Source organism: Hippopotamus amphibius, chromosome 2 (genome assembly GCF_030028045.1).
Source record: "Hippopotamus amphibius kiboko isolate mHipAmp2 chromosome 2, mHipAmp2.hap2, whole genome shotgun sequence".
Classification (NCBI taxonomy): domain Eukaryota; kingdom Metazoa; phylum Chordata; class Mammalia; order Artiodactyla; family Hippopotamidae; genus Hippopotamus; species Hippopotamus amphibius.
Window position 1 is genome coordinate 5,122,311 of NC_080187.1, and position 25,115 is coordinate 5,147,425.

At 49.6% G+C, this 25,115-nt stretch overlaps 1 protein-coding gene across 5 annotated transcripts in view; it reads left to right on the forward strand.

Moving 5' to 3' along the window:
* Positions 1-852: 852 nt before the first annotated feature.
* RAPGEF1 (Rap guanine nucleotide exchange factor 1) overlaps positions 853-25,115 on the forward strand; it is a 134,272-nt gene continuing 110,009 nt past the window's right edge. For 3 of the 5 annotated variants that reach the window (XM_057719901.1, XM_057719903.1, XM_057719905.1), the window contains exon 1: positions 853-1,066. In XM_057719901.1, the coding sequence (XP_057575884.1) occupies positions 1,006-1,066 (61 nt within the window). In that variant the 5' untranslated portion in view covers positions 853-1,005. The remainder of the gene's footprint in view (positions 1,067-25,115) is intronic. The other 2 variants (XM_057719908.1, XM_057719910.1) reach the window with 1 other exon arrangement.

A 25,115-nucleotide genomic window follows, 5' to 3' on the forward strand; every position in this document is an offset into this window, starting at 1 on the left:
CTGGCCAGGTGGCTCCTGCCCTCAGGGAGTGCCTCCTCCTCTCACCTGAACCCCTGGTCAGGTCAGATCCTGGCCTGGAGCCTCTGGGAGGGTAGGGGCACTGGCTGCTGAGACCCAGGTGGATGGAGGGAGGAGGGGTTGGTTCCAGGCCTTGGCATGGACTATGGGCCTGCAGGGGGCTCTGAATCCTGGGGAGGGGGCGGGGCTCAGTCACAATCCTGATATAGAGGCTACAGTTAGAGTGGGGGTCCTGTGTTCCAAGGTGGGGGCGGGGGGCAGGCCAGGCCCTGGGCAGGGGAGGGCACTGAAGCCTGGGTTGGCGTGTCCGTCCCAAGCCATGGTATGGAGACTGCAGGCCAGCAGGCGGGGCTGTGTCTTGGGTGGGAGGATCACGACAGACTGTCAGCCAGCTGGGCAAACCAAGCCCTGGTTGGGATCAGACTCAAGGCCTTGAGCTGGAGACTCCAGTTCTCCGGCAGAGGATGCTGAGTCTGGGATGGTGTGCAACTCCAGGCCCTGGCGTGGAAGCTCCGCGCGGGCAGGGGACACTGAGTCCCAGGTGCGAGGTTGGGGCAGAGAGGGCGGGCGGGGACGGGGTGGGAGGGGTGGGGGGGGATCTCGCCCTGGCGTGGAGACTCCGGGCCGGCAGGGTGCGCTGAGTCCCGAGCGGGAGGCTCCGTCCGGCTCCGGGCCGGCAGGGGGCGCTGGGCTCGCGGCGGCGCGGAGGCCGCCCGGCAGGGGGCGCTCTGGCCGCGGCCGAGGCCGGCGGGCGGGCGGCGGCCGGCTCGCGGGCCCCGGGAAGCGGCGGCGGCGGCGGGAGCGGCGGAGGCGGAGCGGCGGCGGCTGGCGGCGGGAGCGGCGGGCCGGGGCGCCGCTGGCCGAGCGCACAGGCCGCGGCCCGCGGAGCCCGCCATGCCGGCGCGGCTCTGAGGCGCGGCGAGCCAGGGCCGAGGCGAGCGGCGGCCGCGCCGGCCTGTGGCCCCGCAGCGGCCCGGCCCGGGCCCGATGAGCGGCGGCCTCGGCCTCCGGCGCAGCCCGGAAATGTCCGGCAAGATCGAGAAAGCAGGTGAGGCGCGCGGCCGGCGCGGGGCGGCCGGGCTCCCGGGACCAGACGTGGAGGCGCCGCCGGGCCTGCCGCGCGCGTCTCGGGCGGCGGGGCCGGGGCGGGGCGCGGGGCCCTGCGGGCCGGGCCGGGCCGTGCGCGCCGCTGGGCCCGCGACGTGAACTTTGAGACAACGGCGGGGCCGGGGCCGGGCAGGGACCGCGGCCGCGTGTGCGCGTGGCCCGGCGGCGGGCGGTCGTCTCTCAGGCGGTGCGCAGAGCCGGGCCATGAGATGTGTCATTTCTGCTGAGCCTCGGGTTTAAATGGGTTTCAATTGAACCAGAAGTATCCATTTCGGAGGCTTCAAAGGAAGCTGGCAGGATGCGTCTGGGCGTTTTCAGGGCGCGGGCGAGCCTACCTCTGATATCAGGCCGAGCCCGGGAAGTGGGGCGTGTGGGGAGCCGGTCTGAGGTGGGCTAGAAGTCTGGATGCCAGCCCCATCCCTTTGTGTGTTCCTAGAAAACTCGGAGCCTCGCCGTCCGGTTACCTGGGTTTTGCCCGGCCTGGGAATAGAGTCTCCAGCTCGGGCCGTGCACCTGGGGCCCGGGGCTTAATGAGCCAGCGACACCTGTCAGGACGCATCCCTGGGTCCCAGGTGAGGGAGGCGGGCGGTCCAGGGCTCTCGTAGCGGGGACAACACTGGTTGTTGTAACCTGGTACCTTGTCATCACCTTGGCAGCCAAGCTGTGGAAGGTGGGCTGGAGAGGGGGAAGGTTACACTGATTTTGGAAGTTGCTGGTTACCGAGGTTAAACCAGGACACCTCTCTGAGAAGCGCCTTGGAAGTGGACCCAGCAGGCCTTGTAACTTGCAGGCTGTGGCTTGAGCACAGGAAGGAAATTTTCGTTGCCTTTTTTGAGGGTTTTCTATGTATCCGGCTCTGTGCTGAGCACCTTAATCTCTGAGCACAGATTCTCTGTGACAGAGAGTGTGTTCCTGGTTTGACAGGCTTAGGGGTTTGCAGGCTACCCAGCGGGTGGGCAGGGCTCTCTGTCCAGAAGCCTGGGTGCCTTCCTCAGGTGCAGGGCCCTTGGCTTCAGGTGCTGTTTCTTGGGTATTTTTCTCACTGTTCTTCAGTCCCAGCGCCGTGTCCAGGGACCACGAGTTCCCTCCCAGCGTACATGCCATTCCAGAAATACGTCTGGTTAATCTGTGCAGCATTTCTCAGGATGCGTTGTGTCTCTGAATGCTATTGTTGGGAAACTTGGCTGGTTTATTTTCAAGATAGTATTAACAGGGTTTTCTCTAATTATAAGGGTAATTGGAAAATTTGAAAATCATGGAAGAGTCAAACAAGTGCAGTGAGAAGCACCTGCCACCCCACGAGCTGCTGTCCACAGTGCAGCCCTCTCGGGTGAGCCATCACATGCGTCCTTTACTCCCTGGAGGAAGGAGGCCTGATGCCAGTTCTTTTCAGCACAGGTTATCCCCGGGCACCTCCCTCTGCCAGTAGATGCAGAATCTAGGGGTGCCTGCTTTCGGAGGAGCTTGTATAAGAGTGGGAGAGCCGGCCCCAGCATCACCTCTGGCTGCCAGGTCACAGGAGCTGTGTGGCAGCAGGAGGCGGGGCCGTGGCACAGGTGAGGGGGTGGTCTGTCTGCTGAGGGCATGGGGAAATCTCTGGAGGAAACAGTATTTGTGCCAGGCTCTGAAGAGAGGGCGAGGGTGCTCCAGGTGGTGGGGGAAGAGCCCCCCCTCCCCCCCCCCCCCCAGTGTAAGCTCTTTTGCTTGATTCACACACAAAACTGTCAAGGAAGACGGGGACACTCTGGAACGAAAGGTGCATCTTCTCGGTGGTTTCTGCTGGTCATTGTAGGTGGCCTTCAACTTTGCATTTTGACAAGATTTCCCATTCGGTTTCTGCTGGAGTTTTCTAAATGGACCTACTGTGAAGTCACCCTCAGAGGAAAGGTCCTTCTTAGGTGAAGTGGCGCCTCCTGTTAGCAGGTGAACAGTCTCTGGTAAATTATAGTCTGACACCCAGTCAGCGATCATTGTTGTTAAGTTTTGCTATTTTCTGTTGACTTGAGCAGAAGAGTTGCTTACATGTGTTTATAATGTCTTCTCTCTGAAAATAGGACCAGTGCTTTCACTTCTCAGGGCTTAAGGGAGCCAAGGTTTTTTGAGTGTAAAAGAGAACTGTGTGCATCCCTTACAGCCCCGGGACTCTTGCCCGTCCTTCCCACCTGATACCTCTCCTGAGCCAGAGCCTCTTCAGCCTCCAGGGGAGATCTTTTTGAGTCTGTCGTGCTGCTTTTCAACCTGTTTGCTCACTCAGCGGTGCCTGCCTGAGGTGGGGGGTCGCACGTACCGCCCTCCTCGGAGGGCCTAGCCTTCCATAGGGGCCAGATTGGCCAGGGGATCGAGACAATCTGGGCTCCCAAGGGTGGCACAGGGTCTGCTTGCTGGCTGGTTGGGCCTGTCCACTTAGGCTTGGTGGAGAAGGGTTGAATGTGGAAGGCCAGGAAGAGTGCTGGGGTGGAGGGGAAGGCTCCTTGGTGTCTTCCAGAGATAATGGGGAGGCGGGGAGCAAGTGGAGCCAGATGGATTAGGGAGCTCCCGGGGTGAGCTTGTGGGCAGGCTTGGCAAGGAGAAGAGGCTCTTCCCTGGGAACCAAGAGGGACTTGTCCTGGGAGACCCACACCGGCAGGAGATGTGTGCAGCACTGGGGCCACTTTGGGGGACCAGTGAACCTGGTTCCAGTGTGTACACGGTGACAGTGGGTCTCAGTGTGCTCATGTTTACTCCAGCAGACACACCGAGCGGAGGGAATTGAAGCCTTAGCCCTTCTGGAGCTGAAACACCTCTCTTGCCTGGTGATTGGAGGTGATGACTGGGGGCTGGACTCAGGCATGCATGTGTTGCGTGTGATCCATACATGTTTTCAGAGAAAAAGAAAAGAATCAGTGGTCAATATCTAAAAATCAGGAAATCACTTACAAATCTCTGGTAGCACTGAGCCCTTGTGCCTCCGAGGCCACTGTGGTGGGGGCCTCCCGTTCCCACTGCCAGCCGCCCTGCTGATTCCTGCACCCCACTTGGACTGTTGACATTTGAGTTTGCATCCCTTTCCTTGCAGAAACTACTCGTGTGTGTTTGCTTTTCATTCGGACTTTGAAATCTTTGCCCCATTCCTTCACGGGTTCATTCCGAGCCCTTTGCTCGGCACTGATTGAACTCCTCCTGTCCAGAGCTGTACGGCCAGGGAAGCGGCGGTGAACTGGGTGGACATCACACTGTCACACAGGCCTTTCCTCTGGCAGCGTGGGGAGCGCTGGGGGGGTACGAGGGATCCCATCAGATTTAGGGTGGGAGCTGCCTCTGGGAGGGGTTGAGATTTAAGGTGAGCCATTAGATGTAAATTACACAGGTTTTTTTGTTTGTTTGGGGCGGGGGGGGGGGGGGGGGGGTCTCTTTCCCTGCTGTGTATTCTCAGCAGACCCCTTGGGAGTCTGCCTAGGAGTTTCATCATTTACTGAACCCTCTGGCTGCTGTCCAGGCTCCCCATGGCCTCAAGCTACTACGAGGGGCTGAAGTGGCAGCAGGCGCAGCCAGTGCCTGGCCGGAGGACAGACTAAATACTGTGTCTCAGACGCTGCTGCTGTGTTTTTCAGATGTGTGAAGATGCTTTTGTTATAAATTAAAAAGAAAAATTTACATTGTATGCAGTCATAGTAACTTTTTGTCATTATGTACTTTTTCAGAGCAGATTAAAAGTGCAAGTACAATCTGTCACATGAGGCTGCACATTTTTGGCCTGGGGGAGAGTCCTTGTAGATCAGGGGTCACTGTATTTTGACCAATTTTAAACTCCTCTCAAATTTTACACTTCTTTTTTTCCCCACGGTTACCAGTCTTTGTGCTCAAAATGTGTCCAGTCAGTAACTACAACACTTTCATGGCACCTGCTGGCCATCCCCTCACTCATGCAGCACTTACTGGACCCTCCTCATTGGCAAACACTGTGCTGCCTTGCGGACCCCACAGAAGCCTGGCCCTCCCGGGCTCTCGGTCCAGGGGTAGCATCAAAACGGTGCTGAACATGTGTGCCGTTTCTATAGTTTCCATCCAGAGTGCATCGACAGATGACCTCATTTCACTTGATCCCCACAAAAAATCCTGAGGGACAGAGCAGGGCCAGTTATCCCCATTTTACCCATGAGGGCAACTCAGGCCCAGGGAATGTTGGTGATTTGCGCAGGGTCACAGCCTCAGTGCAGTGGGGTGCCCACCTCGGCTCCAACTCCGCCAGCCCCTTTACGGAGCATGGCTTAGAGCTTCCCATGTTGCTGGAGACACAGTAGCTTTATCTTAATTATTGTTCATGTTTCTAAGGTTTTTTTCTGGTTTTACCAAAAAAAAAAAAAAAAAGGCTCCATTAAATTAGAGTAGGCCCCATGCAGTGTTTAGGCTGCATGTGATACTAGGAACACTAATATCACCAGCAGTACTGTAAAGAGATGAGAAGTAGCACAGACACAGGCTAAATATGTTTTAAAAAATCAACCACAGTAGCCTCAGTGTTTCCTGGTCTCCTGAGCAGCTGTTGGCAGAGGTGGTTTGAACGGTATTACATGTAGCCAGCAGAGCTGATAGGAGGCCTGTGAGGCTGAGTCATGTATGAGCTTGCAGAAAAGTCATCTCCCAGACCAGCCCGGATTGGAGAGAGCCTTGAGCGCAGGGCTGGGTCTTACCTCAGTCCAGCTGAATGTGTTCCCGTTGCCATAATAAGATGACGCACTGGAAAGAGTAGCGGCCTGGCAGGGCCGTCTGCCACCGCACCCAAGTGGCCCCGACTGGGCGGGCGCCGGGCGGCTGGGACAGGTGTTCCTCTGGCTCGTCATCTACCTTGCCCCAGAGGCTGTTTTATGACTTCAAAAAAAAAAAACCCAACAGTTTGTGAATTATTAAGGGATCTGTCATCTTAGTTTGTGGTCATTTGTTTTAGACCGTTTCACCATTTACACCATTGTGACCTTGGGAGATTCTTTCCCTTTTCTGGGTCTCATTTTCTCTGTCAGTGCCATGGGGGCGGGGTGGGGGATCTAAAATTAGTGCTTCCATGTTGTGTTTTGTTTTAAAGCAGCAGGCCCTTTTTTAATACATAGGAAGGCTGTTAGCTAACCATTAACTGGGAGCACTTCAGGCACAGTGGGCCCTTACTGCTCAGCTGTGGCCCCTGAGGCCCCTCCTCGGGTCCTCCACCAGCACAGTGTGAAAACCCACTTCCTGGATGCGCTCAGCCTCCTCTACCCAAACCACCTTCCTTTGGGCTCTTCATGCCTTCCCTTCCTATGGCAGATAGTAAATTCCATGGGAAGGCCCTAGATAAACCCTTTGGATACAGTGATCATTCAGAAACCGAAGCCCCAGTTTCCTTTCCTCAAGTTAAACATCAGCAAATACAGTCGTAAATAGACCGTTAGCCCCTCAAGGGAGTGTGCCTGTCTGGTCCACTGTGGGGTTTCCATTGCTGTACTTAGAACATAGTAGGTGCTCAAAAACTTTACTAGTGAATTTATTTAATGTTGTCAAAGAATGAACTTAGGTTTCTGATTCCAGGTCTCAAAATCAGCTTTAAATGGAGCTGCTTCTGGGTTTTGAGTTGCCATTTAGGATGTCTCTTGGTAAATTAGTAGGACCAATACTCGGATAAGGTATGCATTTAGTTGGGGTTCTGTGTTAACCATATACATTCATCAGTGTTTTGGGGTGTTCTTCCGAAACCTGATGAGGAGGCTGAGGTGAAATCCACTCCCAGAACACTCTGTCAGGAGAGCTCCAGGGTGATGAGATCCTGAGGCTCGTGCAGCCCAGATAGCCTGGAGCTGCCGTTAGCGGTGACAGTGCGTGGTTCTGGGGGTGCACAGGAGCGAAGTACTCTTGGGCAGTGCTCATTCACATCAAGCAGTTGTGATTTTGCTTTTTATTTACAAACCACAGCACATGCCAGCTCTGCTCAGCCTTCCACAGTGGCGAGCGCCATGATGGGAGGCCCTGTCTGTACTTGTTATTTCTTTCATTCGGTGTCTGAGCGTTATCTGGACCAGCTCCCTGCACCGTCAGTTTATGGGGTGGCTGTACAGTGCATGCTGTCTTTGAGGGCTGGAGAGGCAGGTGTTCTGCTGGCACCCCCTTGCTTCTCTGTCAAGGGGTTGAAGCAGAGGCTCTCTTGCCACTTCTTCCTCTTTGTGGGCGAAGATGCAATGGAGAGACTTCCCTAAATGGATTAGAAATCTGTTATCAGATGGTCACAATTCCTCTTTCTCCCCACTTTTTTCTTCCAGGCTGTGGTTTGGAAGATAGAGATAGTTCTCTGAACCTGTCCTGTCCTGCAGTGTGGACTGCATCTTCCTAGAATACTGTCACTATGTCATAACAGCTCAGGCCCTCCGTTCCCAGTGATCCCTTAAAGATGCTCTTTCTCCTTGCTTTCCATTGGCTTGCTGGCTCCACACAGTCATTTTACTACAGATTAAGTTTCACAATCAGGGAGCTCTGCCCTGCCTTTAAAGCGTAGAAGATGGAGAGCTGTCAGGCCCAGGATGGCGTGTGATACTTCCTGGGCTGGGACACAGGGCAGAGTTCAGGCGTTTGGTGTGGACTTGACAGAGGAGGCGCCCGGCTGCACACTGTGCTGCTAGGGGTGGGAGCAGCCCGGGGTCCCCCTGAACATAAGTGTGGGGCTTGCCGTCTTTGGGAGAAGGAAGGCATGGACATGGAGCGGGTAGGCAGGACAGCGGAAGTCCAGTGGGATGAGATGGCGCCGCATAGCCACTTAGTTGGCCCAAACCAAGCAGACAGGAAAACCAGTGAGGCCTCTGGCTTGGAGACACGGTTGTATTCATTTGCTGGGTGTGGATCACCACGTGTGCCTCTCCCTCAAGTGGCTGTGAATGCACGGATGGGGGATTGTGCGTGGCTCAGGGAACTGTGCGTGGCTCGGGGAACTGTGCGTGGCTCAGGGGATTGGCTGCCCTCAACCCTCCTTTCAGTGATAGATACAAGTACTGAGTAGTAGCTCACACTCAGTAAGCACTTACCACGTGCCGGTACCAGGCTCTGTTCTGCATATTTTACACACGTGGTCTCCTTTCATCCTCACAGCAGGAGGAAGGTACGGTTCTGTTCTCCTTCTACAGAGGCCGAAACTCAGACACAGAGCTTTTCTTTTGTGTGTGGGATCCTGAGATCCCAAATAGCTGAGATTTGCCTATGATCATACCAAGTTGGGGCCAAGATAGGACTAAAGCCCATTTGACTAGGTCCCATTTACCCATATTTTCATTGGCTGTGATGACATTGTTCTCTTGGCTGCTGTGACTTGGCTCGAAATGAGCGTCCACATTTCCAGGAACTTCTGTGCCACTGAGGTGGCTGCTACACTGAAAGGGCCACCTGATAATGTTGGAGGGGATGGACCAGATGACGGTGGTCCCCTGGCTGTCCTGATGCAGCTCTCAGGGGCGGGGAAGTCCTGCTTCTTGCTGGGTGACCTTGGGCAAATTGCTTAATCTTTCTGAGCTTCTGGTGCTTCTGTCGTGACCTGATGTGGGGGACGACAGAGCCCTTCCTAGTGCTGATCCTTTGTGAGTCTAGTCTGCAGTAAAAAAAAAAGAGTGTGTGTGTTGGGTTGTTTTGTTGGTTTTTAATGACACTAGTGTTGCGATGAGGCACATAACTATTCTAACTATTCATCATCACGGTGAAACTTACGCAGTCCTTTGTAGCTTTCAAATCACTATAATAGGCATTCGTTTTTTTGTTGTTTTGGATTTCATTTCTCTGTTATTAAACGGTATTAGAGTAACACTGGTGAGAAGCGTAACTGCTCACGATTGTTGAGTACTTCCTGTGTGCTTGGGAGTTTACCTTCTGATACCTGTATGATTTAATTAGGTCTTTTGTTATAAAGAGAGAGAAATGGCAAGTGTGGTGCCATTTGATAGGTGAGGAAAGGGAGGCAGGTCACGAGCTGAGTGAGAGGTGGAGCTGATGGGGCACTTGGGTTTCCCTCATCACTTCTCTTCCTGCCTCCGTGTGTGCTTGCCTGGCCGCCGGGCGAATCTGGATCTGGGGTCTTCTGCTCCCCCACCACAGAGCCACAGGGAGGCTGGCTGGAAGGCTCTGTCATTGTCTTTGGTTGGAACCTGCTCTGGGATTCCCCTGGGACTTTCCAGCCTCTCTGTAGGACTGTTAAGGTGGCTTCACATCTGCCTACAGATTTATGAAGCAGCTTCTGGTTTCGCAGTTATAGAGGTGGCTTAAAAAGTGTGTTTGCTGAAAATATTGCAAGGGAATCTACTTTGGATGTAAACAGTGGGAAGTGGCCCTTAGTCGACATGGCTCTATCCACCCCCTACACACTCATCCACACATCCGGCCACCCATACATCCACCCTACTCACCTATTCACCCACCCACCCTTCCACCCACGTACCCACCGGACTCACTCACTCTTCTACCCATCCGTCCACCTAACGCCTCTCCATCCATACAACATTGGCTGAATGCTCATCGAGTGTCCAGCAGCCCACCAAGGCAATAGGGATACTGAGAAGTTTGGAGGCATCTGTGCCCTTAGGGAGTTGATAACCTGGCTACTGCCTGTGCTGTGTGCAGGAGACTTTTGATCTAGGCTTTCATACTTTTCTTAACATTCATCCGTGTTAGAGGCAGTGTGAGCCTGGGCTAGAGGTCAGGAGACCTGCTTCGTGGCCCCTGGGTCTGCACCAGTGGATCAGATCAGTGTCCCTCAGCCCTCAGTCTCCCCAACTGTGAAATGAGAGGATGGACTCATGGAGCAAGCGTGGGGGCATGGGTTTCGACTGAGTCCTAAAGCTCTATTTTGGATCCCAGTTCTGCTGTGGAACAGTGGAATCTTGGGCAAGTTGCTTTGCCTGTCTAAGTCTCAGTTCCTTATCTGTAAAATGGAAAAAAAGTGTAACAGTGCCTACCTTATGGTGCTGAGAAAGGATTAAATGAGATGATGCACATAAAGCATGTTAACAGAGTCTTGACACAGTGAACGGTAGTTTTTGTTCCTACCTTATGTCCCCTTCTGCTCTAAATTTCCTTTAAAATGGTCACATGGTAAGTGAAGTTCGGACCTCAGCACTCACAGAAGCGGAAGTCTCTGGCTATTGAGGTAGTTCCTGGAGGGGTGGGTGGGTGGGTGGGTGGGTGTGTGTGTGTGTGTGTGTGTGTGTGTGTGTGTGTGTGTGTGTGTGTGTGTGTGTGTGTGTGTGTGTGTGTCTGTCTGTCTGTCTGTCTCTCTCTCAAGTTGAATTCAAGAGAATAGGTTTTTACAGCTAAGTAGTAAACCTCCGAAGAGATCATTTATGGGACGAGGAGATTACATTTCATCTCAGCTACCCCCCGGCCCTAGCACATGCAGTTGTTGGAGGAAAGTCCTGATTGTGTCCTTTTGTAAATAAGTCTGTCTAAAGGGCCTGTGCTCGTGGGCAGCAGCTTAGCTCAGAGCCAGAGCAGGGCTGGTCACCAGCAGGTAGGTTTTTGTTCCATCCCTAGAGACACCACCTCAGTTTCTCCTTGCAGGGGTGACTCTCAGGATTAACTAAACCATCTTTGTTCAACACTGAACACTGACTGTGAAATGAACACAAGGTGTTGTTTTTGTGTTGTGACGCCTAAAACATCACGAGCCACTCGGACCTTGTGTGCAGGTAACCTATAAATCGCATTGAACATGGCAAATAGAGTGGTTTCATACCCTTTATTTCCCCTCCTTGATTAGTTTTCACAGTTAAGATAAATTCATAAATTCTAATGCATTGTTCTGAGTCTTCCTTAACCTGTGCTCTCCTGGGCCTTCTGATAAGTGAAAGTAAATGTGTGTAGTCTGCTTGCAGGTTTGTCAGTTCGACCAGCTCAAAGCACACGGCTGTTTGCAGAAAGACCAAAGCCCAGTCAGCCCTTTTCACTTTCTTCAGTCATTTGGTCCTGGAGCTAAAGAACCTCTCATTTAATTACCATAACTGCCCTAATTTGTACTTCTGCCTCAGCTTGTCGAGAGTACCTTACAAATATTAATTCTCTGAGCTCATGAGAAAACCAAAGGCGCAGATCAAAAGCATGCCTTCCTGCATGAGCTATCCTTGTTTTTTTCTGTTTATGGGGAGCTGTCTGTTAATTACCCTAAATGTGCAGGGTTGTAGAATGAAGTTTTTATATTTGACCAAGATAAGAATTGAACTAGGAACCTGGGCTCCATTTCAGACCTGTGTTGTAGGGAGACCAAAGTAACCTGGTCCCAGCTTGGCAGTGAAATGCACCTACTGCTGGGGAAGTCGTGTAGACTAAAATCAGCACGGGGAACATGTGAGTCACTGTCACCGGAAATGCGTGGAACTGTGTCATTTTTGGACGGTGGAGAGAGAACCAACCTGAGTGTCTGGAGCCTCCCCTCCTGGCCTGGCACTGTCACAGACAGTCTGTGTCCTCTGGGGCAGCCACAGCCCCTCCCTGGATCAGGAATGGGAGTGGTGGTTTTTTGTTTTTTTTTTTTTTTTTTAAAGAACTTTTATTGAGATACAGTTAACATACAGTAAACTGCATATCTTTGGAGTGTACAATTTGCTATTTTTTTTCTTATTAGCAATGTGTATATGGCAATCCCAATTTCCCAATTCATTCCCCCCCAACCCTCCCCGCTTTCCCCACTTGGTGTCCATGTGCTTGTTCTCTACATCTGTGTCTCTATTTCTGCCTTGCAAACCAGTTGATTTGTACCATTTTTCTATATTCCGCATACATGTGTTAATATACAATATTTGTTTTTCTCTTTCTGACTCGCTTCACTCTGTATGACAGTCTCTAGGTCCATCCGTGACTCTACAAATGTCCCAATTTCGTTCCTTTTTACAGCTGAGTAATATTCCATTGTATATATGTACCACATCTTTATCCATTCATCTGCTGATGGACATTTAGGTTGCTTTCATGTCCTGGCTACTGTAAATAGTGCTGCAGTGAACATTGGAGTGCGTGTGTCTTTTTGAATGATGGTGTTCTCTGGATATATGCCCAGTAGTGGGATTGCTGGGTCATATGGTAACTCTATTTTTAGTTTTTCAAGGAACCTCCATACTGTTCTCCATAGCGACTGTAGCAATCTACATTCCCACCAACAGTGCAAGAGGGTTCCCTTTTCTCCACACCCTCTCCAGCATTTACTGTTTGTAGATTTTCTGATGATGCCCCTTCTGACCGGTCTGAGGTGATACCTCACTGTAGTTTTGATTTGCACTTCTCTAATAATCAGTGATGTTGAGCAGCTTTTCGTGTGCCTCTTGGCCATCCGTATGTCTTCCTTGGAGAAATGCCTGTTTAGGTCTTCTGCCCATTTTTTGATTGGGTTGTTTGTTTCTTTGATATTGAGCTGGATGAACTGTTTCTATATTTTGGAGATTAATCCTTTGTCTGTTGATGCGTTTGCAAATATTTTCTCCCATTCTGAGGGTTGTCTTTTCGTCTTGCTCATAGTTTCCTTTGCTGTGCAGAAGCTTTGAAGTTTCATTAGGGCCCACTTATTTATTTTTGTTTTTATTTCCGTTACTCTAGGGGGTGGATCAAAAAAGATCTTGCTGTGATTTATGTCGAAGAGTGTTCTTCCTATGTTTTCCTCTAGGAGTTTTATAATGTCTGACCCTACATTTAGGTCTTTAATCCATTTTGAGCTTATTTTTGTGTCTGGTGTTAGGGAGTGTTCTAATTTCATTCTTTTACATGAAGCCGTCCAGTTTTCCCAGCACCGCTTACTGAAGAGGCTGCCTTTTCTCCATTGTATGTCCTTGCCTCCTTTGTCTTAGATTAGTTGACCATAGTTTATTTCTGGGCTTTCTATCCTGTTCCATTGATCTGTATTTCTGTTTTTGTGCCAGTACCATACTGTCTTGATCACTGTAGCCTTGTAGTATAGTTTGAAGTCGGGAAGCCTGATTCCACCAACTCCGTCTTTCCTTCTCAAGATTGCTTTGGCGATTCTGGGTCTTTTGCATTTCCATACAAATCGTAAAATTTCTTGTTCTAGTTCTGTGAAAAATGCCATTGGTAATTTGATAGGGATTGCACTGAATCTGTAAATTGCTTTGGGTAGTATAGTCACTTTCACAACATTGATTCTTCCAATCCAAGAACATGGTATATCTCTCCATCTGTTTGTGTCGTCTTTGATTTCTTTCATTAGTGTCTTATAGTTTTCTGAGTACAAGTCTTTTACCTGCTTGGTTAGGTTTATTCCTAGGTATTTTATTCTTTTTGTTGCAATGGTGAATGGGATTGTGTCCTTAATTTCTCTTTCTGATCTTTCATGGTTAGTGTATAGAAATGCAGGAGATTTCTGTGTGTTAATTTTGTATCCGGAGCAGTGGTTCTTGAGCTTTTTAAGATCCTAAGTGCTGCTAAGGATCTGATAGAAGCTCTGTGGACCCTGTCCCCCTGGAGAAAGATCACGTGTGGACGTGGTTCTGCCAACCCTAAATTCCTGCTACTGTATGATAGATAATAATTTGCAGACACCCCAGATCTTGGAAAGATCGAGTGGAATCTTGGGTATCTGAATAATCAGGACTTAGTTTCTCCTAGTTCAGTCAGACCTGGGCTCAAGTGACAGTCAATATTTATACATTTCTGCAGCTTTGTAAGGATTCCATGAGATGATGCTTGTAAGCTGCTTAGCGTAATGCCTATGTGGATAAAAAGAGAACACTTTCCCCTTCTGCATGAGAATTTCTTAAAAATTTTTACATACAGTATAATTGACCCTTTTTTGGGTGTATAGTTCTTTGAGTTTTAACTCATCTGTAGATTTGTGTAACCACTACCACTATCAGGATTGAGAACAATTCCATTGCCCCAGGGAAAAAAAAACCAAAAGCTTTCTGCTATCCCTTTGTTGTCAAACCCTTCCTCCGCTTCTGGTTTCTGGCAACCATTGATCTGTTTTCCATCACTATAGTTTTGTCTCTTCCAGAATATCATATAGCATGCAACTTTTGGAAACTGGCTTCTTTTACTCAGCATACTGCATTTGAGATTCATGAAATTCTTGTTTTTAATGAGTAGTTTATTCCTTTTTATAGCTGAGTAGTATTCCATTGTGTGGACATAATCATTGTTTATCTGCATAGAATTTGACTTTGCTTAAATAGCTCTGTTTCCTAGAAATAGATAAAGATGGCATTTGATCAACAAAAAAATCAAACAACCCAATTAAAAAACTTGAGTAGACCTCTCCAAAGAAGATGTGCAAATGGCCAATAAACACATGAAAAGATGTTTAGCATCAGTAACCATTAGTGATGTGCACATCAAAACCACAGTGAGATACCACCTTACACCCATTAGGCTGTCTGCTTTCAAAAAATCAGAAAATAACGAGTGTTGGCAGGGGTGTATAGAAATTGGAACCCTTGTGAGAATGTAAAATGGTGCAGCCACTATGGAAACCAGTGGCAGTTTCTCAAAAAATTAAACATAGAATCACCGTAGCATTCAGCAATTCCATTATACTTCTGAGTATATACCCAAAAGAGATGAAAGGGACTCAAACAAATATTTGTACACCCGATTTCATAACAGTGTCATTCACACAGCAGCCAGAAGGTGCCCATCATCAGATGATGGGTAAACAAAATCTGGTAAGTACCCACAGCGAACACCATGCAGCCTTAAAAAGGGGGTGCACTCTGACACATTTCAGCACGGGTGAACGCTGAGGACAGTATGCTGAGTGAAATAAGTCAGACACGAAAGGACAACTATATGATTCCACTTGTATGAGATACCTAAGAGTAATCAAATCATAGAAACAGAAAGTAAGTGGAATAGTGGTTGCCAGGGCCTGGGAAAAGGGAGCATGGGGAATTATTGTTTAACACTTAATTAATGTTTAAGTTCCGTTTTACAGCACAAAAAGAGTTCTGTGACTGGGTGGTAGTGATAGTGGCACGACAGTGTGAATGGACTAACTACCACTGAACTGTACACTTAAAAATGGTCAAGGTGGCAAATTTTATGTAGATTTTACCACAATTTGAAAAAAAAAATACTGTGGATACCAATTATTTTTCAATATTTATTTGTATAATACTTATTTAATCTTAAATGTCTTGTAATAAGTTATATTAAAGTATTTTTAAAGTGGTGGCATATGCCAAGTATATTACTAGGGAGCAGTGCTTATGGTAAAAATGACCTCTGATTTAATTGATTACATCTGGGCTAGGAGGACCTCTAGGTGAATGAGAAGCACCCAGTGGGATGTAGTACTCTGGGCTCCCTGAGTGCAGTGGCCCGTGTAACTGGGCATGCTTCTTGAGGGAGCCTGTGCGATTTTGAGCCGTGGGCTCCTGTGGGGCGGGAAGCTTTTAAGCCAAGGTGGATCCCTTCCCCACCAGATGTGGAGCTTCTCAGCTGTGCTGGGCTCCTCAAGGACCCTCACAGAGGGGATCGTCCAATGCCGCCCCCTGGCAACCTTTGGTTCCCGTCCTTTATTCATCTGAGTAGATCGGTGCCAAGCGTGGAAGAGAAGTCCTGGGGGCCTCAACGTCTAGTCGAGCCCCAGAGGCCGGGGGTGCTGTAGCCTGGCACACAGCGAGCACATAGTGCATGTCAGCTCCTAGTAAAGACCCTCACAGGCCTCTCAGTGGCTGCATCTGAGACTGCCTGGACGCTGTCGTCGGCACTTACTCTGAATTGACAACACAGATGGCATTCACTCTAGCACTGTTTGGCAGCATTCCAGGCTATCAGCCACGTTCATGAGAAGGTACCAGTGACTTGGGGGAGGGGAAGAGAGAGGCGCATCTATGGAAGCAGGATCAAGGCTTTCTCGAAGAGTCTTAAGGCCGGGAAGACTCTGTTAGATGGGATGGTGCCTCCGTGTGGGAGCTGTCACCTCGAGATTGTCATGATAAGGTCTCTGGTCCCATGAGTATCATGAACACATCTCCATGAATCTGCGATGATAGGCAGTCACTATGTTTTTCTGATACTATGACACCAACACATGTAAGACATATTAGTGATATAGTGACACTTCTCAGGAAACAAAGAAAAACAAAACACATTAGCAGGGTTGATTATAAAACAACTTACCCTGATTTCAAAAATTAAACTGTGAAGAAGTATACATTTTAGAATCAAGGAAATACAACAGGAAGCACTGATTCATTCTTTCAGCTGGTTTCTTGACCACTTGCTGTCTTTAGCTCATGACGGTAGATGCTGGGGACACAGTGATAGATGAGGCAGGCTCTTGCTCTCGCAGAGCTCGTGGTGACCATCCAGGGCTCCCCTGCAGGCAAGGTCTAGCCTTTGATTGGACAGTCAGACTGTAGAGCTTTGCTTAGAAACGTAGCTCTCATCCAGTCTCACAGTTAGATGTCTGGACACCAGAGGAAAATGACTTTGCGGATCACTGGGCTCATGCAGACATGACAGATGGGGCGGTGATCACACATCCCGGCTCACACCTGCTGTCCTGGCGTAATTATTAATAGCACCTCCCTGCCACTCTCAAAAGCATCCTGATTTGGATGGGAAAACAGTGAGGGAGGAATCATTTACAGCTATTGAGTTTCACACATTTGTGTTGGAGAGGGTCTTGGTTTTGCAGTGAGAGAGCTACTTCAGAAATATGGCCTGTTCGAAGGCGGGATCCGGCCCGGAGAGTCCACAGGAGGGTCAGCCGAACTTGGTTTTGGTCGCATTCTCCCTGTGGGCATCTGCCACTTCATATGTTGCAATCACTCAACTCATGGAAGCATCAGAATCTGGGACAATTTGGTTTAAAAAAACAATAAACGTGTACATACAACCAGAACGTGTTTTCCTTATGAGAAAAATTGGATTAACCAGATCTTAAATTCATATTCTTTGGAATGGATGGAAAGGATTTTAGTGTTTGTGTCAAGTCTTACAGAGAGAATTGAAAAAATAATTATGTAGGAACAGTAATCTGGGTTAAGTCAGAGATTTTCTTTTCCCTGTTGCTATAGAAAAGAGGATGGGGATTGAATTTTTGTAAGAATTTTTATTTTTATTCAAGTGATATAGTTGATGTTTAAAGAAAACAGCCAGAAAGGTAGGACGCTTTGTGTTTATGACAGAATGGCAGCTTGCAGCCGGTTACGTTAGCAGGTCACAGGATCGTCTGGGTCAGGTGGTCCTTGTCCTGAGGACCTGCTGGGTGTCCCAGAACGCTGCCCGCCTTCTCCAGTAGGTCTCAAATTCTAGCACCTGGAGGTTGCTGTGCTCCAACACCTGGTTTCTGCTTCAGTAGGTCTGGAGTTGGGCTGAGAATTGGCATTTCTAACAAGTTCCCAGATGACGTTGATGCTGCTGGTGGGGTAGGTGTGGGGCGGGGGTGGATGGTGACCCTTTGGAATCACTGCTTAATGTTAAGTATGGAGAGGAATGGAAAGGCTCCTAGGTTTTGACCTGCAAAGCTGCTCGTGGAGGGGAGGAGGGATATATGCATCGATGCCGGGAGCTGTGCTGCATGTATTCAATCCCGTCAGCAGCACTGCAGGGGGTGGTGGTGGCTTCATGTCACAGATGAGAAAACTGAGGTTTATGTGACTTGCCCATTCAGCATATGGAAGAGCTGGGCTGAACCATTGTCCGGTACTGAAACAAACCCTTTTTAAATGGGTAAGCGGCGAAGACACCACAGGTTGAAAAAGATTCTAATAATACAGGCACAGGTGAACAGTGAGAGAATGGCGAGGTTCACGGTTCTGCTACTTGCCATACATGCTTTTGTCAGCAGCTTTGTGAGGTAAAAGGCAGCGATCTAATTAGCTCTGATGAGAAGGTGGCCAGGAGATTGGCAGCTATGAAGAAAACACTTTGATGAATCTCACACTAAGTGTATATTGTGCCTTGGGGGTCATTAGCTAATTAATTAGTTTGATATATTAGTCATCATGATTAGCAAGACAATTTAAAACTAAGCATCGAGAACCAAACTCTAAAATTTAAATTATGTTTGAAGTCACACAGTAGTCACTTTAGTACTTTAAAAACATCATGGTGGGACTTCTTAGGTGGCACGGTGGTTAAGAATCCACCCGCCAATGCAGGGGACACGAGTTTGATCCCTGCCCCAGGAAGATACCACATGCTGTGGAGCAGCTAAGCCCGTGTGCCACAACTGTTGAGCCAGCGCTCTAGAGCCTGTGTGCCACAACTGTTGAGCTGGCGCTCTAGAGCCTGTGAGCCACAAATATTGAGCCCATGTGCTGCAACTACTGAAGCCTATGCTCCTAGAGTCCGTGCTCCACAATAAGAGAGGCCACCACAATGAGGAGCCTGCGCACCACAATGAAGAGTAGCCCCCACTCTTCACAACTAGAGAAAGCCCATGTGCAGCAACGAAGACCCAACACAACCAATAAAATAAATTAAAACAAACAAACAAACAAAACATCATGGTGAAAAACAAAACAAACAAAAAATCATGGTGAATGTTTACAGGCTTCTTCTGAGTTGTCGTAAGGTGTGAGTGTCCTGGTAACATGTAGACACCTCCATCTCAGCGCTCCTTTCTGGATCCTCCGCTCTTCCAAACTCTCAACTTTGGAATATCCTAGGGCCGAGTCTTCCAGTCTCTTCTTGGCAATCTAGTCCCATGTCTAAATGCCATCTAAATACTGGTCATTCCCAGATGTGTGTGTCCAGCCCTCACCTCCTCCCTGAACTGCAGACTGCCCACTTCACACCTCCACCTGGATGTCTTGTAAGCGTCAGACTCGATGTCCCTCAGTCAGGGCTCTTGGCTCACCACCTTACCTCCTGCCTGACTGGCTCCTCCTGGGGTGCCCATGACAGTAAATAATGTCATTTTTGACCTAGTTGTTCAGGCTCAGAAATCTTGAAGTTCTCCCTGACTCCTCTCTTATGGCCCATATCCGATCCGTCAGCAAGTCCTCTTGGGCTTACTTCAAATGTATCCTGCCTCCTGGTCCCTCTTACCACCTCCTCTGCCAGCTGGGGCCCAGGGCCACCACTGTCTCTCCGTGTACTGCCCTGGTGCCCTCCTAACTGGCTTCTTGGTTTCCACTTCGCCTTACAACCATCCAGTCTTCATTCAACAGCCAGAGCGTAAATTAGATCAAATCAGACCTGATCAGCATCGCCCCACGGCTTCCCTTTACACTGTGAATAAAATCCGAAGCCCCTGCCATGGCCGGCGTGTGGCGTCCTGTACTCTGGCCCCGGCACGCTTGGTCCACTGTCCCTTGCTGCTCTGTCCCAGCCGCTCGGGTTCTTGAGCTTTTCCTTCGAGTGTTCTTGGAAGATCCAAGCATACTCCTGCCTCAGAACCTGCACTTGCGCTTCCCTCTGCCTGGAACGTTCATTCCCAGGCATTGGGGTAATGCCTCCGAGAGCCTGTGGTCAGAAGGCTGGCTTCAAGTGCTGCCTCCACCATCTGCTGTTCAGGAGCCCTTGGGAAAGTCGCTCACCCCCTTCCTCCTAAAAGTCTTCCTCGTGGAGAAAATGGAGCCAATGGTAGGGTCCTTACAAGTTCACGCACAGGAAGCACTTAGGTCCTGAGTCTCAGGAAACATGAGCTGCCCTTCTGAGTGACGTTTGCTCCCTGACTCCTTTCGGGTCTCTGTTCCCGTGTCACCCCAGAGCAGCCTCCTGGAGCCACAGGATCCAAGGTAGCACTCCCACCACCGAATCTCCTCACTGTCCCCAGCCCTACTTTTGTTTGTTTCTTTGTTTAACATAGTGCTTAGTTGCTTCCTTCTCATCATCTCTCTCCTTAGGTGGTGAGCTCCTTGTCAGTTGCTGTTTCCAGAGCTGGAAAGGCACATAGGTGCTCACTAATTCTTGTTGAATGAGTGGATAAGAGCACACACTGGGTGTGGGCTCAGCCTCGTAATGGTGGGGGTTGTGTGTCTTTAAAAGCTAAGAGAGAGTTAACTGGAGGGCACTGCCGTGACTCCCACACCCGCCCACCCCGTCTAGAGGCTGCTTAGTCAAGTTGGGTGATTGTCTCTGGAAGTAGGGTGCTGTAAAGGGCAGGAGGCCACAGATCCGTAGTGAGTGAGTGGAAGGTGATGGGAGCCTTTCCCCAGGGAGGGCAGTGCCTCTTCTGACCCCGTTGTGTTGCAGGCAGAGCAGAGATTGTGTGTCCCCTTGGTGGCTGCCCATCAAGAGTCTGCTGGATGTTGACTGTTGGGTTTCATCTGCTTTGCTGGGGAGGAAGGAGGTAGGATTCAGTGCAGGCTGACAGGCAGGAGCAGGTTCACGCAGGGTATTGAGTGTTTGGCCAAAGTAAAGGCCCCTGAGGGGGCATGTGGGAGATGAAGGTGGGAGAGGTAGTTTGGGGGCTGGACTCCCAAAGGCCTCAAATGCCCGTCCAGGCACTTGACTTCCTCCTTTGGGTATTCCAGGAAGCATCGAAAGCTTTAGAAGTGTTCTCCACACATATTTAGACTTTCCCTGAGTATTCCAAATAGTATGAAATAAGTGGCAGAGGAGAAAATAACTATTTTTGTTCCCTTAAAAAAAAATAGCTCCTTTCTCGCAGTTTCAGGTAGAATTGATAAAGTCGAGGGTGTGGGCTTTCTCCCTTTTGTGTCCTGCAGGCTGGTTCCTGGCCCAGTCCTGACTTTAGAAAGAACAACAAACAAGCAGCTTCTTCTTTAAAAGTCTGGAGGCTGATTTAGCAGTGAGGACTCTGCCGTGACTGCCCTTCCTTTAGGGAACCAGCATCATCTGCAGGGCCCCGAGAACCCGAAAGCTTTCTTGTGGGAGTGCCTGCCCGCTGTGTTTTGCAGGTTAGGTCAGACCCCAAGAAACATGGACCAGCGGACTTTACAGTTCGCTATGTAGAGGGTCATTTGTGGGCTGCCTGGGCAGAAACAGAGCGGCCTTGTGTGGGATGCAGCATCAGCATCCAGTGAGCATTAGCACGCCGTTGCTGTTGACACACCCCTGCCCGAAGTGAGGCAGCTGGCCAGCTGTGGGGAGCATCAGCTGGGGTCCAATGAGGAGGGTTCTCCAGCTGTCTGTGAAACCTTGGAGAAATGTCTTTCCTTCAGAGTGAGGACCTCAGTTTCCTGGTTTTGGAATGAGAGGGTTGAACTAGCTCTGTGGATCTGAACCGTTCGGAACTCTTTGAGACTTTAAGGAAAGCCATGGACTTTTCTTCCCAGAAAAATGAATACACGTGATTTGGTCAACACTGTAGGCACCCTCGCAGCCCGTGAGTTGAAACCCTGGACCTCTAAGGCTCTGCGCCATCTGACCCCTATCCACCTGCCCCGTTCCTATTCCTCCAGCTGCACGTGCTGCTCCTGCCCAGGATGCTCTTCACCCGTTTGCTTGGTCAACTCCTGCTCGTCCTTCAAGTCTCACCCTTCCCTGACCTCCCGGATTAGATGAGGTCGCCCTGCTAGACATGCTTCCCCTCCCTGAACTTCTTAGCACTGATTACAGTGGTAACTAAGTGACTCTGTGCCCATGTTGTCTGACTTTTCCTGAACTCCACGTCGGTATTTGTGGGATGAACCTGAGGCCACTCAGGCTGTGACACTCTGAGACTGACCTGAGTGTGCAAGCATGTCATGAGAGACCCCGGTTTGTGTTTCCTGTGACGCACTATTCAAGATGTGCCTTTGCCTTCAGTGATTTCCGCGGCAACGGGCAGGAATGTCACTTCAAAGCAGGGACTAGGGCACCCAGAAGACTGGCTCCCAGACGTTCTGCCTCAGCGCTCTGCTGGCCTGACCCCCTTTTGTTTGTGCTCTGGACTGAGCTGGAACACTCACTTTGGAACATTCCCACAGCGCTTGGTGCTTCCTTGTATTGTTGTATTTTTCTCTGGAGGGGAAGTGACCAACATCAGACTTTCCTCCCAGCCTACAAAATTCCATGCACAAAGCTTCATGTCAGCTCCTGGGCACCCGCTGGAGAGCCGGGCTTCCATCTCCCTGCCCTCTGGGGGTTGGGGCGGGTGAGGGGAAGACGCGCCTTACAGCAGCCACTGGCCTCTCCCTTCTGAGCAGTGAGCAGGCCCTGCAGGGCTCCCTGACGCAAGTTTCTTCTGACTCCAGTTGCATCTTGGATTGAGGACAGGACTCTGTAAAATGTTTCAGACTTTAGTAACCACAGCATCATCTCCCTGGTGTATGTTGAGTTCCATAATCAAAAAAGTATTCTGATGATACAAGTGTTTTGAAGTGGAATTTTATTTTATTTGCACTAAGGGAGTGAGTTATTTACCAGAATATTGCAGTGGATCTTACTGTGTTAGAGGGGAAAAAAAACCCGTTGTGATGGTAAATAATTTTTCTTCAGTGTATTGTCTCTGAAACTGGATGTTCATGGATAATGAAATAAAATAAAAATAAAAACCAGCAATGGTAACTGTTTTCTTTAAGTGTGCCGGACATCTTTAAAACGTCGTATTGAAGCTTTGGACTGACCTACGAAGTAGGCAGTGTACCAGCACATATTCTAGAGGGGTGAAAAGTCAGGTCCAGGGAGGTTGAGCTCCTACCTCAAAGTCCCCCAGCTGGGAAGTGCCCACATAGAGATTCAGACCCAGCCAGCTCTCCTCCAGGGCCAGCACTTTCCACTCCTCCCCTGCCTCATCCCTCTGGTCAAGAGGAAGACGTAGCAGATTTCGCAGCCAAGAATTAAAATTCTGGGGCTGGGGCTGGCTCTCTCACTAAGGGTGTATCTCCTAGGAGGAGGTGATTTTGTCAGTCTGTGTCCTTAGGCCCTACCATTCTGTGAGTCAGTGGTCTGGGTCTTGCGGGGGTAATACCTCAAAGGGTAACTTGGCAACACATGGTCGAAGGCAGTCTGACTGAAAGCAGTCCGTGCGTCCACCGCCTCCTGGAAGCCTTTGCACAGGACACAGAGACACCTGATGCTGGCCGTGCAGCGAGCTTCCACTTCTGGTGGCATTTCGCTTCTCATGCGTCTCATCTGAGTCCCGTTTCGTCTCCCTGAGATGTGGACGGGGTGGCTCACTTGCCCGTCTTACATGTGAGCATATTCACCCTTGGGGATGACTTTAGAAGACACTGTTTCTGAGCTGGGAATTAGGGAGGAATTCTTCAGAATAGGCTATTCCATTTATCCTCCCCTGCCCCCAACCCCTGTCCAGTTCACGTGGAATCATTTTGGGAGGCTGTGGTTACCTGAGATGCAGTTGAACCACAGGGTTTTCACTTCAGAGCTGCTCTCAAGGAAATTTCTAGTTTGTTTGGAAGGTTCATCAGAAAATTAGCTGTTACAATGTGGCAGCCCCTAGCTAAGAAATGGCAGTGTTGGACTTGAGCCCAAGTTTCCCTGGTGGCCTGCTGTCCTGCGTGCGTGCAGGCACATGGGGAACTTACCCAAACCTAGTTCCTGACTTCAAGGGCTTTACAGACGAATGGGGATAAAAAAGATGTGGATGAAACTCCAAGTTGGGATGTGGCCCGAGCTGAGGGGCGGGGAGGGTGGATGGAGCAGCGCTCTGGTGGCCCACACCCTGGGTCTTTCAGGAAGGAGAGTTTATTTATGGATTAGAAACTCTGGTTAACCCATTGTAGGGTGTGGGGGGGGGGGGCATCATTTGTTTACCCATTTGTTTATTCCTTCAACTGTCTGCCCATTTTTTCAGTAGTTATTAAGCACCTACAGTATGCGGGTATTCTGCTGGTGCTGGGTGGCTTCACATGCAGAGCATTTCAGTTAAAACTTTCTTTAGGTGAAAAGAGATATTAACATGCAGGTTCAGAAGTAGAGCCTTTTTGATCTGTTATTCTTCTGTAGATATATTGAACTAAATGTCTTGTGGAAGAAATGAGGTCAGGTGTAATGTCTGGCATAGAAAACTTGCCTAAAGAAAATTGTTACCGTTTTTGGAAGGAAACAAGTCTCTTCAAAATGTATCAAAAGGGTGGGGCAGTTATTGATGGAGCTGGGGGTGGGGTGCTGAATTTGAATTGGGTGTTTTACCAGCTGTTAGGTTTCAGCAGCCCCCTCTGGCGCAGTTGGGGCGTGGGCCTTTGCTCTTTTCCAGTGGTTGCAGTTTGATTGGAAGGAGAGCTCAGCGTACAGTGTGAGGGAAGCAGGGATGGCAGTGGCCTTCACCGAAGCATTTGCTCTCCTTCCTGCCCTGTCGTTGGAGGTGTGAGATGGACACGTGTTATTTGCTTTAAGAAGTTTGGAATCTCAGGCTATGATTTTGTAAAAATGATTTCTATATTGGCAGATCAAAAGAGGAAACCATAGGATCTTATAGCGATTTGAATTTGGCGTCATTGATTTTGCATACACTGGCAGGATTATTTCTCTATCCCTCAGAATGGGCAGTGGCTGGGGCAGCATGCTGGCTGTGGCCCTGGGAGTGGTAACAGCGCACTGAACAGTTGGGTCACTAGTGCATTTAGTGCCTCTCAAACTCCATCTCTTCAGTTCTGTGGGAATATCGTCTTTAAATTTTACTCTGGCTGCCACGTTGTACCCCCCACCGCCAATAGAAGGAAATTCACTGTGATGGTGTGCCTTTGGCTAAATTGACTGAAGCCAGATAGCTGCCATCTGAGCTGCTATAGTTCCACAGTCAAAGAGTGTAACAGTGTTGGTGATAACCATTTATTTACCAGGGGCTTCCTCGGTGTCTCTTTTACTCCATCCTTGTTACAGCCGAGGAGGTGGGACTACTGGCATTATGCCCAGTCAGCGGATGAGGAAACTGAGACTGCTGTGTTCTCTTGGCAGAGGCAGAATTTGAACCCAGGTGGTTGGACCTGCAGTCACTCTCACCCACTGTGTGTGCTCCAGGGATTCTTTAAGAGCTTTCTTACCCTCAAACTCTGGTATCTAAATCAATGAAATCTTTCCATGTACCTTGACATTTTCTTTGTTTTTACCAAAAAGCATATGATTTCATGCCTTTCTTTCTTCCAGGAAACCTGTTGTTCAGAATTTAGGTGTCGCAGCATTTTCTCCAGAAAAATTAATTCCAAAATAGA